We start from the raw sequence: 16,984 nt of genomic DNA, 5'->3' as shown, positions 1-16,984 counted from the left end.
CTTTATTTATTGTCACTATTAAACTAAAATCTCCAGCATGGGGAAGTGGGATGATCTCGACAACATCTAAAGAACAACACGGCCTGTCTTTGGCTTTTTTGTCAAACTCCACATGTAAATTCAACAAGAATTTGCATGTGGAGTATGCTTGATGCGCAGAACTGGTTAGGGAGAGCTCTCTGGACATTTGCTCCCCACCTCCCACTGACAAGACAGTTTATGTCTATAAACCCCCAAATTAAGCATCAAATATATATCCCCTCCGGAAAAAGATCATAATCTCTACGACTGTCCCTGAAACTGGAAAAATCTAGAGACAAAACAATTGTTATTCACAAGAAACTAACTCTTTATTGGAAGTTATATTTATGCCAACACATTTGGTAGACACTTTTAACCAAACCAACTGGTTGGCTTGGCACCAGAATACAATGAAGATGTGATGTCACTGTATCAACCTTTTAGAACACTCAGTATTTTAGGGATACTTTGAATCCCTAAAATCAGACCCAAACATGGAGAAGCAGCATTCAGTTTCTATGCTCCTCTAATCTGGTACAAACAGCCAGAAAACTGCAAAAATGCAGAAACAATGAGTTCCTTTAAATGAAGACTAAAACCCCATTTGCTTAGAGTTGACTTTGATTAATAAATGAAACATCATAAACTGTTGTCTATTTTTCAATCTCTCCTTGTTTTCCTCTTCATCTCATCTTTTGTGGTTTCAGTCATTTAAAGTATTTTGAATTGCCCAGTTGCTGAAAATACGTAGTACAAATAAAATGCCTTGCCTTTATACATGAGGATAGGACAATGCAAGCTAACACAAGCCACTTTAAAAGATGACCTTAACTGCAAACAGGCTGTGGCAAGGCAGTAGGTTTGGGTAGAGACACTCTCAGAAGAACAGAGTCTGCAAGGGTTTCATAATGATAGACAACACGGTCCTGGTCGTGCTTGGTAGGTCACTCCATCATCATGGAATGACACAAGGAAGGAGTATAGATTGTTTTTATCGTGTTGTGTGCACTACTAGCCAACACTCCTTTGACAAGATACACCTAGGACAACATGACTGTAACCGCATTAATCACCCAACATGCAGGTGAGCATAGATAACCCTGTGCTGTGTAGGTGACACCACTGGTGTGAAGTGCAGCTTTTAAGTTTCCAAGTGACAGCCCTCATAACGTCCTCTCAGCAGTAATGTTAAATCGGAAATCAATAGAAAACTGTTGTCCTTTGTAAAGTAGCACATATTCCCCAACAGGCAACCTTGGTGTTTTTGTTTCCATCTTGTAATACTTTCCATGCTGTCATTTTGTGGTAAATGTGTCAAAAAAGAGGCTAGTGAGGCTGTTTGCAAGAGAACATCTGTGAGCAGTTATCTTAAAGAGTTAAATAATAGGTCCATTAGGCACAGTGTTTCAGTGCTCTATTCTGTTCTTAAAGGCACCGATGAAGGTCAAGCATAAATGGCTGCTGCTCCCTGTTTGAGCCGTCGACTCAGAGCTTAGCTACAGCTCTGGGAACTGGCTCACATAAAAGAGTCCGCCAACAATGCTGCTGGCCTAGATAGGCACACCAAACACAATAGTGTGGCTGTGCTAATTTAGAGCAGATCAAACTTTAGGCAATTACATATTAAAAAAAAAAAAAGGCTGCTTATGAGCCAAATTTAGAATTCAAATGTGCCGAGTACAATGTAGTTGTCATGGTAATATTGGGTTTCAATGGTGTCTTTGGAATTAAATTAGCTTTGTTGCCTACTTTTTTTTCCTCATCTTTGCCGCTTTGCTTCTAGGAGTTACATAATTTCATTTATACAAAATATGTCCAGATGGTGTTCTCGTTGTTGCCTGAGCCACAGTGCATTGTTCCTTCTCAACACTACATAATCAACACAGTGCTACCCAAGGGGGATAAGAAAGTGTGCCATTATCACCGGTAAGGTGTCATCTAATGTCGCCGTTATCTGTTTCATTAGAAATATTGTGAGCTGATTGGAAGTCATATGCACTGAGAAGACAATTGAAACTTATGGAGTATTTTAGAAATTACATTATCATGCTGGCTGTCAAACACAGTGGCGCTAATGTGATGATATGGGCTGCTTTGTTTTCTTAGTCCATGGATACCTTCAGTTGATGGAATCAGGTATCTGTTCTCTACCAGAGAATCCAAGTGGCTTGTACAGCAGTACAATAACCCAGAGCCAGCGCTGCAGAATAGTTAGCATTTAAACTACACAATTGTCCTCATAGTTTGTAGTGTTTACATTCGTCTTAATGCAGCCATTGAATTAGGAATACTTAGTCTTAAATAGGTTGGATCTGTATTCAGGACAAAAATCTTGATAAGAAAGTTACTTTGTTTTTTTGTTTGTTTTTGTAGCAAAAACATTTTATTATTTCAGAAAATAAAGAAAGTGCATAACTCATTTCAGTTTTTTAATCAAGGTAATTTTGTACTTCGATTAACAATTGCTTGCATCATATAAAATCTATTAGTGGTGCAAAGTCATTTCCTTTTTAAGAAAATCTGAAGCTCAAGTAAAAGTTTTGTTCATTAAAAAAGAAAAACTTGTCAATTTGAGAAAATTTTGTGGAATTTTATTCAATCTAACATTGCATCCTATTGCAACACCACACACCAGCTACCCACATTGCACCATATGACTGAAGTTTGTTTTAGGATTTACATTTCAAGACATTTCAGTACCATTTGTTCTATTCTCACTGCTTCCCTGCAGGCAAACAGGCATAAGTTGGATACTGACTTTCTCTTTCTTGATTCTGAATTGATTTCCTTTTTCCAGTCAAGAAACAACTCATAAGCCATCTAAGCTCTGGAAGGATGTCAAATCCTAGCGCTTGGTGTCCCGGTTACATGCCTTTTGAACATAAGCGCTTTCAAGTGAAATTAATCAATCTCTTTATCACACAGGCAGTGTCATTACCCAACCACAGAGTGAGAAATGAAAGTGCTAATCGCACAGCAAGTGGGGCCTTTGTGTGGAAAGGCCAAGTTTTCCCGCTCTGGCAGCCTTGCAAATGCGCGTTCAATTGAGTTTTTGAGGCAAGGAGAGACTAAATTCAGAACTTATTCAAAATTCTTTGTAAAGAAAATTGAAACATGAAAGTGTCTTGGGATATGGTTCTCAGAAAATATATAATTTTTGGGTATAAACAAAATACTATATGCACATACTGTAGTGTATCCACACTTGTAATAAAACCAGGAAATCTACAATGTAAATGTACTTTTTGTATTGACACATTTCCTAATAAACATTTAAACAGGGTGGAACTTCTTCTCAAACCATTTCAGCAGATGAAATCTGTGCGCATAGTTGAGTCTGAAGTTTAACTGCTTCAACTACATTGTTATTCCTACTCTGCTTGTCACATGTGGAAGTGTCGGTGCACAGTCACTCAGAAAAAAATATTATGCTAACCATCGAGGCATACAGACCTGCAGGCTTGATGATGTCGAGCAGACTAAGATTTATGCTGAGTGGGTAAGAAAAAAAGTGGTTACTCTCTCCAAAGAGTGGGTTTCTCTGAAAATAAAAGTACTTTTTCTGATTGCTTAGTGCTTGCTATCTTTGTTTTCTAAATATGTTAATGACTCTTACACTTTAGGCAACATACCTAAGAATAGGTGGGTGTGCACGTTCAAATATGCAACTTCTATGAGACATTCTAGACTCAAAGAAAAATGTGTGTTATTGAGTTTTATAAATACTCAGACTACTGGTATTTAAAGTAAATATTTAAGTAAACTGCTTAAATAATTGAATCTATTTTCACACTCTTGGGTGCAGAAGCAGTGGCCCACTGAATGGAGGAATGATGCAAGATCTGTGCCTGGTGCAACCCAGGAACAGTCAGAAATCAGGAAATAGGAACAGGAATAAAGTTCAGGAGGAGTTTAGAGCAGAACTAGGCTATAAAACACACATAGCAACAACAGAGCAAACATTTGGGAAACAAGTGCTATGGTCAAATGAGGTCAAAACCTTTTTTTTTTGCCGACATGATAAACCCTATGTTGGAGAAAACTGACTAAAAAACCAAACAAACCCAAGAGAAGCATTATGCCGTTAGGTCACTTTGCTTTTTCAAGGAAAGGGAAGCTGGTTGAAGAGTTGATATTTATTTCCAATGAAATACATCCCATTCTATGTTTTATTTGAGAAAATAAAATAAAAACACCATTGTGGAATAAATACAACACATTTCACTTTCTAAATGTTTTTACCGATTTTCCTTTGCAGAAGAAAGTTATCATAAGTGTTGAAAACAGCAATGGCAATGGGCAACAATAAAATATTTTACCTGCTTTCCATGAAAAATGATGGGCTTTGGAAAGTACAATGTCCGAGTGGGCTGGAATGGAAAAGAGAGACGAGATGAGAAGGAAAAGGCTGAGGAAGTTCCCAGTGTGCCGTGTCCAGGCGCTGACCCCAAAGTCATCTTTCAGAGTCATAGTCCAGCCCATTGCTGCCTCTCTTACTCCTGTGAGGATAAAATGAAATTCATCACTATCTTAATAGGAAATACATCCAGAAACCTGGGCCAGAATAACCAGAGGTGGGAAGGGACTGATCATAAGGGAAAAGACGAGAATGTCACCGAGACTATCTGCTGTAAGGAAATAAAACCAAGAACTTTGAGTTCAGAAACATAATATGTATGCAGTGCCACCATTCAAATGAGGCACATTGTTCCACCCAACGGAAACAGTTTATTTCAGTTTACCACATACATGTAGGGGATTATGCAAGCTTCTCCTGCTAGACAGACAACACAAATAAATCAACCAGGCATAGCATGAACAGCTAGATCAGTGTTTCTCAACCCTGGTCCTCACCGCCCCCTGCTCTGCATGTTTTGGATGTGCCTCTATTCCAGAACAGCTGATTCAAATGATTGCATGACCATCAAGTGCTGCAGAAGCCTGTTAATCACCCAGAGATAAAATTCAGGTGTGTGGCTGAAGGGAAATACCTAAAACATGCAGGACAGGGGGGCGGTGAGGACCAGGGTTGAGAAACACTGAGCTAGATGGAAAGACCTACAGAAAAATTTAAGTTTACAAAGTAACAAAACATTTACATGTTTCACTTGTAATTTGTTGTTTCTTCTGCTACTTTTAATCCTCAATTTGTTTGGGATTTTACTGGGAGAGATCCATGCCACTGACAAGAACAAAATTTAATTGCACTGTAGCACATGGTTATTGAGGAATTTGTTATTGCTGACGAGCTTTTCAGCAAAAACTCTGAGTGGTTTTTTTCTTCTCACTTTGCTATTCAGAAGTCTAACATAAAAGCGCTTTATGTGCCCAACAGAAGAAACTCTTTCCTCATAAACATTGACAAAGACATTAATGTTAGTGTTTACAGAGATTAAAATAATCCTTTCATCTGTAGCTTAATGTTTATCATTTATTGATGGTGACATCTGTGTATATTAACTCAAAAAATCATTTTATCATACTGAGCATAAAAATAAAACATCTTTACAACATGGAAGTCTGCTTGAATGGTATTTGTTTTCAATTTTGCAGATCAAATTAAAATAATGAGTTTACTAAGCTTTTTCTTAGTGATTAGAAATCATGAAGAGGATCTAATGGTGGATTAACTACCAAAGAAAAAAAATCTGCATTTGATATTTTACATTTTTTTTTTTTTTTTTTTACATGGTGTTTCTGTGGCAGTCCAAAGCTTTGCATTTCTGTTGCTTGATCTTGTTTGGAGAGATTACATTTTTGGCTTTGGTGATTTTTCTGTGTTTTCATGGTGCTGAATTTTGTTTAATGAAAAAATATGTAGAGAAGAAGATGGCTTGGTGCCTGGACGTGGGGAGCCAGATGCACAGTTATTGATGGACGGTCCAATTTTGTTCGAGCTTTGGCGTTTTATTCCAAAGTCATTTTTAAAATAAATTCAGTGTGCACACAAATCTCAACATTTGGCAATCCAACAAACTTATTAGCAGTAATATGAAGCTGCCAGCCTTTACAGTTCCACCAGCTCTGCAGGTCTGTACTTTAAAGATTCCATCTATTTTACAAGTAATTGGAGTCATTTGTATTTCTTCTTACTCTTGCTTTTCTCTCACATTTCTATCACCAGAATGTACTCTTTGTTCGGTTGACTGAACAACCCACCCTGACTCTTCCACACCCATATGCCAATTAGACACCTCTAGCTGCTGATTACAACCCTCTCTCTCTTGCGGCACTCTCTGGAAAGCATACCTGACTGCTCCTACATTACATCCTCCCTCCAGCCTGTCTAATTTGACTATTCACAGGACAAGCAGTTCTCTCTTTTAGCCTAACAGAGCACATTAGGACTAATTAGGAAACAAGATCTGGAACAGAAACAACCTATAAAACATGCATGTCCTGGAAGAATGCCAGTGTTCATTTTCAGATGGACATTTAATTTAATCCCAGGACCAGATTTGTTTTTTTTGTTTTTTTGTTTTTTTTTTTGCAAAATGTAGCTGCAAACTTTTTCACATAATCTCAGGCACAGATTCATTCAATCAAATTATCCTACTTACTGCCCCTTGAACAAATTCCTCAGGCTCAGTCCGACTGTGTCTTAACAGTAGTTTGCAATTAGTTTTAGGCCTGGTCTTTAACAGGCTTTTCTAACTCATAAAGGTGCTTTGATCTATTCTATCCTATCCTGTCATTGCTCTGGTTTATGTTTCGGGTCATTGTCTTGTAGGAATATAATCATTCTCCCCAGTCTCAAATCTTTTGCATTTTCTATTGGGTTTTTTCTCCAGGACAGCCTTTTTCAGCTCCATCCATCTTCCCAACAACTCTAACCAGCGTCCCTGTCCCTGCTGAAGAAAAGCATCCCCACAGAATAATGCTGTTACCATGTTTCACGGCAGAAATGGTGTCAATGGGGATGTTCAGTATTGGTTTTCTGCCGCGCATAACATTGTGCATACAGAATAGAACGCTTCATTTTTCTCTGATTTGGACAGAGAACCTCCTTCCGGATGTTTGCAGTGTTCCTAACTGGCTTTATTGTAAACTGCTTATGGGGCTTATCAGATTATTTTAACAATAGCTTTCTTTTAGCCTCTTTTTGATCAATTTTACATCCTTGTAATGCATGACTAACAGTTCTCATATCAACAGATTCTTCTGCATGTATTGTGAATCTCCTCAGTTTCTTCAGAGTTGCAACAAATCACTTGGCTGTTCCTCAATTTAATGCTTTCTTGCTTGCTCAGAGTTTTACTTTGGGGGTATTAGATTGAAGGAGGGTGAGTGCAATTACACACTACACTTCATTTGTCAAAGAAACTGAAAGCTTGTTGTTTTTGTTGTTGTTGTTTTCTATTTCTAAATTGCAGACCACTTCCTATCTTATTCTATACGAAAATCCCTCCTAAAAGAGTTTTACACATCATGTTGTAAGTTGGTCAATGAACAACCCAAATGCAGAGAGGCAGAGGCATAAATAATTATTTAATGAAGAAATGCTGAAAAAAATTTCAGCAGGAAACACATGAAGCCAGAGACAAAACAAAAACAGGAATCCAGGGGAAAAAATTACAGTGATTGAGAAAGAGGTGCTTAAGTAGTGGGAGGTTGAATGCTGAAACAATGGACCTGGGCTGACTGGCTAACTGACTGTAGATGTGAGTGGAAAGAGCAGAAGGCAGAGAGAGGAGTGGGAGAGAGAGACACACAGTGACACAGCTGGTGAGGAAGAGTACACCGGGGGACAAGCAAATTAATCTTACAGTAAAGCAAACTAAAAATAATAAACCTGAGTAAGAATAACTAGACACAATAAATTAGCAGGATAAACTAGAATCACTAAGAAAAGACTGAACTAAAAAAAACAGCAACAAGACTGATCTAACCAAAATAAAAAAAAAACTAACAAATAATAATAAAACTAGAATCAAATCAAGCTACAAAACAACCTAAGATCCAAACATTAACGGTTCCAGGGGTACAGATAATGTCCAAGGCACAATAAAGGATGGATTCAATTTCTTTTTTGGAAAAGACCAGCTCTTAAAGCAGCTAAATATCTAGGTCAAAGGCACCATGCCAGGCTTTCATTGGATGGAAAAAACCTGGAGATCAGCAGCGTGGCTGGGATGATGCTGCGCATCGCGTTGGAAACTACATGATCTGAAGGAATGCAATCTGTCGCCCTGTCTCCTGTGGTCCTCATTTGGTGCCCACTCACTGGACTCAGTCAGCGAAAATCCTGCAGTTATCATAAGGAAACAGATGCACAGAACTCCACAACACTCCGTTTCACAGGTGGTCATAACAATTAAGACTTGATGAGATGTTTCCAAATAAAAGAATGAAGCTAATTTGGTTTGCCAAGGCTCTAAAGAATCAACATGTGATCCTCCAGCCCCTCTTTAAATAAGCCAGACACTCTGCTGAATTCAAGTGGAATCAAACACATTTCACTGCAGCCTGAGATGCAACCTTCATCACTGGATTTCCACAAAATTATTCAGCCAACCACGTCTTTCTGTCTTTACATTCTCTGTTGATATTCACGCTTCTGTTCCTATCTTGTCTTTGCGGTCTGCCTTCAGTACGGTCTAGTTAACAAGGCTGTAAGTATTTTTTCCACATTGTTGTGCATGTAATTGCTTTTGATTGCTAGCAATAAAAACATGGCAACCCATCCTACTTCATCTCTCCTTCACAGATGCATTCACTGAAAGGAATGACCAAGAAGCACAGAAACAACTATGATGCAAACTTCGATGTGTTTTTGTCTCGTTTTCTTTTGGTGAGCTTAAGGTTTTGTTTTGAATTCTATGATTTTGAAGTTTATGGCTTTTGTGTTGTTGTTTTTTCTATGTTGCAATTATATCTCTCTGCTTTTATTGTTCTGTGTGTCTCAACAGCATGATGTTTGAAACCCAAGATATTCTGGGTTAAAGGAGAATTCGATAAATGATCAAAATACAAATATCATCTACTGTTAAATCAAAGTTTGAACTGATTGCTGGGTCATATAATTTCTTTTGTAAATCCTGCTATATACAAATATTGTCTATCTCTGCTTTATCCATAAGCTACTATATTCATAATGTAGACTAAAAAAAAGCTTTAAAAAAAAGATTCAATGGGTTTCTAGATGATTGTGAACTTCAATTTAGTATGAGGATAAAAAAAAGCTACTGTTTACTTATTAGGGGCTCTTTCTCCCCTCTTGACTTTCATTTAAAAAAAGGATGAGATCAGGATATCGATGAGATCAGAAAAACACAAATGTATTCTAACCTTTTAAAACACTGTCAAAGTCCAAATGAAAATGTTTAATGCATCACATTTTAGATTTGCGCTGTGCATAATGCCTCTTGTCCAGTGCTGGAGATGGGCACCAGCCCTATTTTGGAATAATGCATGATATATGAGACCCACCTGTGCAAGGTGACCTCCAGTCATCCCTTTGGGTGATATTGTTAGTAGAGTTGCGGATGACTCTGGGCAGTCCTTCCCGAGGAGACGTTAGCCGAGCAGAGAGGAGGCGTCTGAAGATGTTAAGTCTGGCAGGGATGGTAAATCGCCTGTGCCAGGCCTTCTGCTTGCAGCATCATGCAATAGCTTAATCTGGTACGAATGAATGCGTGGTAGGCTGGGACTATGTCACACCTCCTGCACCTTCGAGGTGCTAACTCTGTCAAGCGCCCACTCACTCAAGTACCGACTGGGGATGGTCCAACCAGCATGGGCAGCTGTAAAGCGTCTGAGGAGAACAAAAACAGAGAAAAATAAAACAGATATAAACATCTGACCAGAGACTAGTAAAACAAGTTGATATAAACTTGTTTCAGGACAGCTGCAAAGCTACAAACATAGAAAGAAAAGAATAAAAAATGGATTGTAGATGATCGTGACCCCTGAGTTCAGTGTTCTTTATTTTGTACACCATCAGCAGAAACTGGACAAAACTATGACTATTTGCAATTCACTCATCCTGTTTTCTCACCCAATATAACACTTCAGTCTAGTGCAATGCGCGCACACACACACACACACACACACACACACACACACACAGTTTTGCGCATAAAAAGAAGTATTAATATTACGTTTTCAGGTTTCAGATTTACTGCAGCACTACAGGAGACAAATGATGTCATTTGAGCACCATTTTAATGAAGCTCTGGATGTCGTTTATGAATCTTTTCTGAAGCAGCATAAGGAAGAGTGTCTTATTTATTCCTTAAAACACATTCTGATATCAAAGACAAGAGTTGAAGCTTTGTGGGTTTTGCTCTTTGCTATTCAGTGATTAACTGTCAGCCCTGTAGCCAAGGCTGTTCATCGAGCTCACCCACAAGAAACTGATTCTATTATCACTCTCTGCCTTTAGGTCCCATCCACTTCCTAGTACTGTGAGCAGCTGTGCAGTCTGCTTTCCAACTGACCTGACTGTTCACGGCCCTGAGATCCCCAGATCCCATTGACCCAGAACTTATTACTGAAAGCTTTTAAGGGCATTTTCTTTGCCATTCTATTGTTGTTCAAATTAGTTTGTTCCTGCAGCTGCACTTCTCGGCTTGCAGATGGCTAACAAACAGGATGAATGAAAGCTACTATTGAGGATGGAGCAATAAGGTGAAAACAAACCAATTTCAGCTGTGGACAAATAGTTAATTTAATGTAAATCTGTGTATTACCATGAAACTTTATCGGTCTCTTACTAATACATTCGTCAAAATGGAAGACAAAACAAAAATCTAGTTTCCCTTTGCTACTTTATATGTGCAGTATTTGCACATGCAAAGTGATTATTTATATTTTAAGTCATATAGCACCATTACAGCTTTGCTTCAAAAGTAGTTGTGGGTATTAATGTTATGTTATAAAAAATATTTCCAATCTATCCATATGCTATTAAAATAAATAAAATAAGCCTAAGCTAATATCAATATAAAGCATTTATACAATTTAACTGCTGTGGCTTCACCTTGTAGTCTGAAGTCAGAGAGTTAAAAGCTGGCTTTACTTAATAGCAGAGCGTTTGCTTTGCAGTATCTTTGTTGTTTTCTGTTTCACCACATTGTGTGCATGTTTCCAATGTCGCCCGTCATTTTCTGAAGGTGTCTTTGACTTCACGTGTGATGCTGCTGCAAAATATTAATTCTGTTTTTGTTTCAACTTCCAACTTAGTAACCAAGAAGCTGACAAAATATTCCCACTGCAAAGGTTAGATCTTAGTTTTGAATATGACAAGCTGTAAAGACAGACAGCAAAGTGAAGCTGATATATTTCTGTAACCTGCACCACGCTGGGAAATGAAGACCTACATTTGCTGCTGAATTAAGAACACAATAGCAACACAGAATTCAAAAAGCATCAGTGCAATCTTATGCTCATTTGTTCAATGTATTATAAGCCTGGCGGGCCACCAGGCTTTACTTGTGCCCTCATTAGTATAAGCATTGCATGTTTATTTAAGTCTTTTTAAAATGTTTGCATTTTTTTAAAGACCTTCTTGTTCAGGTATTAATCTTCCAGTCTTTTAATAACACATAATTATCAAGTGATATTTTAAAATTTCCTGTCAATTTTAAAAAAAATGTAACTCAAAAACATGAAGGGCAGCAGGATTAAAAACTGCCCTAGCACCCAACCACTGGGCTTTGAAAGTTTTCTGGGGGAAACCTCGTCTCAAAACTGTCATATCCCTGAATTTTCAGTTTTGATATTGAAGAAAATACTTTAATGTTGCGGAGTAGTTAAGAAGTATTATTCATATGTAAAAAATAATTTTTGAAATTCTTAAACTTTTCTTTTTTTTTTTTTTTTTTACAAGACCACACATAAGACTTAGTTGCAATGCTTTATCAAAAAACCACATACAGTTACTGCAGGCCCTTTTTGGAGTTCTTTCAAAGACCAAAAATATTTTTTTCCAGGCTGTCGAGATGTTGCACATGGCACTTTCTGAAAAGGGTAGATATCTCCACCCTTCCAGTCTCAAACAGTCCACCTCCCGAAGGCAGCTGCTCCTGGAACTGAGGTTATCAACTCAATCAGCTGCATGTTTATCACTGTTTTTTGAACATACCATGCTTCATTCACCCTGTCTCCCTGTGCTGCAGGTGCAGGGGTATTGCTAGTTAAGGAAGGAGACAGGAGGAGAGAATTTTTAAAAAGTTCCACACCTGCAGGCTCACCAACCACAAATATCAATTAAATGAAATGAAACACAAAATCAGGCTGAATAAGGTTAAATGGCTCATATTTTAAAGGTGCCACCTTTTGTTTCCTACATCAATACCCAGCAAAGATACAGCAGAGTGTCATTACAAGCAGGGAATGCACTCTGGAAGATAGATGCAAATTTATCAAATAAGTTTCTGTTTATTATTAAAAAAAAATAAAAATTGATTCCTGGGTTGCAAACTTTACATTACAGGCAAGCTTCTTTTTCTTTTTCTATTTTGAAAAGTTGAATGTTTCTTTTATAGTTTTAAATAAGAGTACCAAACTTGGACATGGCGTGTCACATGTAAAGGACTGCCTTCAACATTCAGACACCTCAGACACTGATACAACTAGATAATGCAAAGAAAATGCTACTGCATTTTTAAACTGCTATGTCTCACGAGATGTCCTCTGCTAAGTACTTACGCCTTAGGCAAAGAACAATAACCATGAACAATAGTATGCATATGATGCTATATCTACCATACAATTATGTTTTCCTCTGGGCTGCTTAGTTTAAATGACTCACACTTAAAATAAGTGATTTCAGACTCTAAAGAACCATCCTGCGCTTTACGAGAGGTATGTTGGAATAAGATATTTGTTAGCTTAAAACCATTAAAGAACCGAGATTCCCATCTTAAAAAAATCTAATGTTACAACTGCCATAATAAAAACATAAAAAGCAGTTTTAAAAATGGCCTATGCTTCTAGGTAATATTTGGAGTGAGTAAGAAATGGATAAATAAAGGGTGCCAGCTTTAGTTCTGCTTCAGAAGAGTAAGAAGTGGAAGGCTGGACTAGAAGTAAGGAGAGGGAAACATCATAATTAAGACAATGTGCAGAAGCACCAGAACGATAGAGACTGATCCCAGCTGCAGCATAAAGAAACTCATACGTAAGTGCTTAATTTAAATCAGAATGCCTTACTTTCTGCCTTATTTTTTAAACAAATCACTATTGAAATATTAAAGATAATTTTTGTAGCTCCCTTTGGATTTAGGTACTGTATTTTCTTCATAATGTCACCAGATGTTGTCAACATCTGCACTTAGTTTAGGCTTAGATACTTTCCATTGTAAACAAGTGCAGTATACAATACGGTTTTTTTTTTAAACTCTCTCACATGCTGTTTTTATTTTAATTATGTAAAGCACTTTGAAATGCCTTGCTGCTGAAATGTGCTATACAAATAAAATTTGATTTGATTTTGATTTTAAATGTACTCAGAATCCAAATAAAACAATCCATCTAATAATATGTTATATAAGCAGTATCAAGTAATGAATACTTTTCTGTCTTAAATTAAATAAGGAAGCTCTTGAGATGGATTTTGTATAACTTTGTGTCATTTTTGCAATGTTGTGGTATTTTTGCTCACTGTTATATCACATAAGTGTCCTGGGTCCATGTCCTCTGAAGATGAACGGTGAAACTGATCACATTAGTCACATCAAATATAGGAACACGAAGGAAATATTTACGCCACGATGCCTTAATGCATGTTTTAATAAGTCTTACAAATTCTTGTTCAGCCTTGGCTAGTGTTTCACTTGAGGTAGAGACAAATAAATCAAGCAAAGCTGCATTAAAATTCTATCCCTTCTGCTACACGGCATTCGGATGAGGAAAAGAAGGGAATAACTGCCCAGAGTGACTGATCCCAGCTCAGCCTCACATCTTTAAAAATAATAATAAAAAAAAAGACTGAAGAAACCCAGAGAGTCAGAAGCAGCCATGCATTTTAAAGACATGTGGATGTACTTCAACGTTAACAGACATGGGTGTTTAAAAGAGAAAAACACCTTGATGCACCAAGGCTGCTTCAGGCATGTTAAAAGGTGTTAAATTACACAGCTAGATAGTCATGCACCATTTACTCTTGTACACACCTTCCCCACTCAATGTAGGCACATGGCTCAATGGCCCTTGGAGAAATCTGACGCTAATTGATGCAATGCCTAAAACAAAGTCAGAGAGCACTGTCTCGTTAGCGGCATAATTCTCGCTGAATATTTTTTTTCCCACCATAAATGTTTCATCAAAGATATGAGGGAAAAAAATCTGTGATGTTAAAGCAGTGTGGAACAATGGGAGCACTAAAGCTCCACAATAAAAAAGTATTTATCCGTTTTGTGGAATACACTGCCTCGCAGAAGGATAAATTGCCCTTGAACTTTTTTTTGTTTTGTCACATAACAAGCACAAACTTATACTAATTTGGTGTTTTGTGATTGTATTCAGGACATCTTGAAAGGTTTTCATTTGGTTCATATTTTTCTCTATTTTCTTTGAGATGCTGTTCATTCTAAGATGACTTTAAACTTCTCCGCAGTTTTATCTCTTATATGTATCATGTGTGATCTTTGATATTCATGATGCCTTTTGTTCAATAATGTTCTGAAGAAACCCAGAGAGTCAGAAGTAAACCTAAAAAATTATTCATATAACAGTTGCATCCTATAATGCCAAACATATCACTGTAATACCAGTGCTTTTTTATTTCTGCCTCCTTAATAAAAATTTTACTTTTCTACAAAAAATGTGCTGTTTTGAGTAAATATTTTATTAAATTTATTTTACCCATTTATTCCAAAAATGCAATATGCTAAGAATAACAATTGTATTTAACATTGAAAAATATCAATATTGGGGCAATTCTATTTTTTTATTTAAATAAGGGCAAAAGTATACATCAGGGAACTCTATTCATTAGTTTACTTTTAAAGGACATTGGCTGCATCTAATTTTAAGTCGAGATATAAGAATATAAATGTAAGCCATGCTACTGAGATGTTTAATTGCAAAAATTAAAAAAAAGCATTTCCTTATGCTCTGCTTTATGTTGGCGTACGACAAAAATATATCAAGATATGTTTTTGTAGTATTAAATACATGTGTAAATGTTTTATCATTATATTTTAAATAAGTTGCACTAAAACATAAAACTGAAAATCTATCTAGCTCCCACCTTCATGAGCCCAGACATAATAGACAGGATATAAGGAATGGCTGAGGTAACAGTGCTACAAAATTAGTGAACAAAGTAGAAGAGAATGTTGGAAAATGACAGCTTGAAAGAGAATCAAGACGAGTCCTATATGTTGTGCAGCTGTTTCACCTGGCTTCACTGCTCCAACCTCCCGTCTCATTAAAAAAAAAGCTTATAATTACCACAGAACAAGCTGTAATCCTGGTCACTCTATCTCCATTTTTTTTTTCAACTGATAGTCTCCTCACCTGGGACTAGAGCATTCAGGTAACCGTATCTAAGTCCCAAGTGCCTTAGATCCAGAAGGGATTGTTGCCCAGAAAGGGAGCCATCACTGTGAGCAAAGAGGAGCAGCATGACAGCGTCAGGATTAATTTTTGAGGAGGCCTGCTTGCTGAGGCTGGCAGATAACATGGGTCAGTGGTCTCAGAGACACCTGGACCCTGAAGCAACGGGTGTCCCTCTGGAAAATATCTGTTAATGCACCGTGGGTGGTGGCGGTGATGTGTATTCACGGGTACATGCGTGCGTTTGTGCGTGCAGTCGCATACGTGTGGGTGGGCTGGAGGAGGAGCTGATACTTGCTTAGCCCGAAGAGGCTGAAACCTGGAAAAAGTCAATATGCAGAGGGAAAAAAAAACTGTGAGCAAGAAGGGAATCAAGGGTGAAATTAAAACCCTGCTGCAAGTGATAAGTAGTTGTGATGTGAAGTCTATTTATTCAAAAGCAAGGAACTCTGTGGTTTAAACCCAGGTTCCACTATGTCAGAGCAAGACAACGTTACATGCACATAGGGGAAATGAATCCCTCACTTCATTGTTTATTTAAAGAGTGTGCTGTAACTTAGTTTTTTTTTACATTTATATTGTTACGTCAAGCCTCCTATAATTTTACATTTAGAAATGCCTTAGCTAAACTGTACATGTCAAGGGCTCAATTTGTACTTGTACAGTTTGCACTTGTTGAGTGCAAACTGTACTTATTGCACTTGTTGAGTTGTCCTCAACAAGCACTTTCACATGAGCAAATATAGAGGTTTTCTTTTGCAAAAAGACTAGTTGTTTACTTTGGATTATATACAGAAAAAAATATTTGTGGCGTAAAATATATTCTCAGGCTAGAACATGGAAGAGAAGTTGAAAAAAACGTTTACAAGCAAAAAAGTCCTTCAATAAGACCATAATAACTTAGGCAATACAACCAAATTTCAATGATCTAATCAAATTTCTATACGCTACTTCTCTACTGTCAAGAAATGTGGCTATGTGACTCCAATCAATTGTATCTACCCACAAAATGTCATTTAAGAGCTCATTTGGTTGGTCGAAGGTCATAATCGCTAATATCTCATAAGAGTTGAGTTATCCTCAACAAGCTCAGAACAATAATCAGGAAAAACCAGGTGAACAGAAGATATGTACTAAAATGAAACTATGTGGGGGATTTAGAAATTTTATTTATCCTAATAACTTATGAATTATATAACTACAAATAAAATGAATAGACAATGGTTTAAGTACATGGGGTTCAATGACAATTTGTTGAAACTAACTATAAGTACAAAGGGGCAAGTTAACCTGTAGGGTAACTCCAACATGGACGAATCAAACTGTGAGATGGTGGGAAAAAAAATTACAGCTCATTCTCACTTAAAGTAAAATACAAATTATCAGAGGATCTCTAATTTCTCCAGTAAAAAAAAAAAAAAAACTCTTAGCATTATCCAACAGGCGCACTAATCATTGT

The 16,984-nt window shown here is 37.2% G+C and overlaps 1 protein-coding gene across 1 annotated transcript in view; it reads right to left on the bottom strand.

Annotated features, from left to right (window-relative positions):
• thsd7ba (thrombospondin, type I, domain containing 7Ba) overlaps positions 1–9,774 on the bottom strand; it is a 126,467-nt gene extending 116,693 nt beyond the window's left edge. The window contains exons 1-2 of the mRNA XM_015034288.1: positions 9,451–9,774; positions 4,341–4,520 (exon numbers count right to left, since the gene is read on the bottom strand). Of these exons, the coding sequence (XP_014889774.1) occupies positions 4,341–4,503 (163 nt within the window). The 5' untranslated portion in view covers positions 4,504–4,520; positions 9,451–9,774. The remainder of the gene's footprint in view (positions 1–4,340; positions 4,521–9,450) is intronic.
• Between the last annotated feature and the right edge of the window lie 7,210 nt (positions 9,775–16,984).

The sequence above is a fragment of the Poecilia latipinna genome, unplaced genomic scaffold (assembly GCF_001443285.1).
Source record: "Poecilia latipinna isolate Pla-1442-1.1 unplaced genomic scaffold, P_latipinna-1.0 Scaffold294, whole genome shotgun sequence".
In the NCBI taxonomy this organism is placed as follows: Eukaryota; Metazoa; Chordata; class Actinopteri; order Cyprinodontiformes; family Poeciliidae; genus Poecilia; species Poecilia latipinna.
The sequence above is the reverse complement of the archived record's forward strand: the minus strand, read 5'-3'. Positions and strand labels throughout refer to the sequence as shown.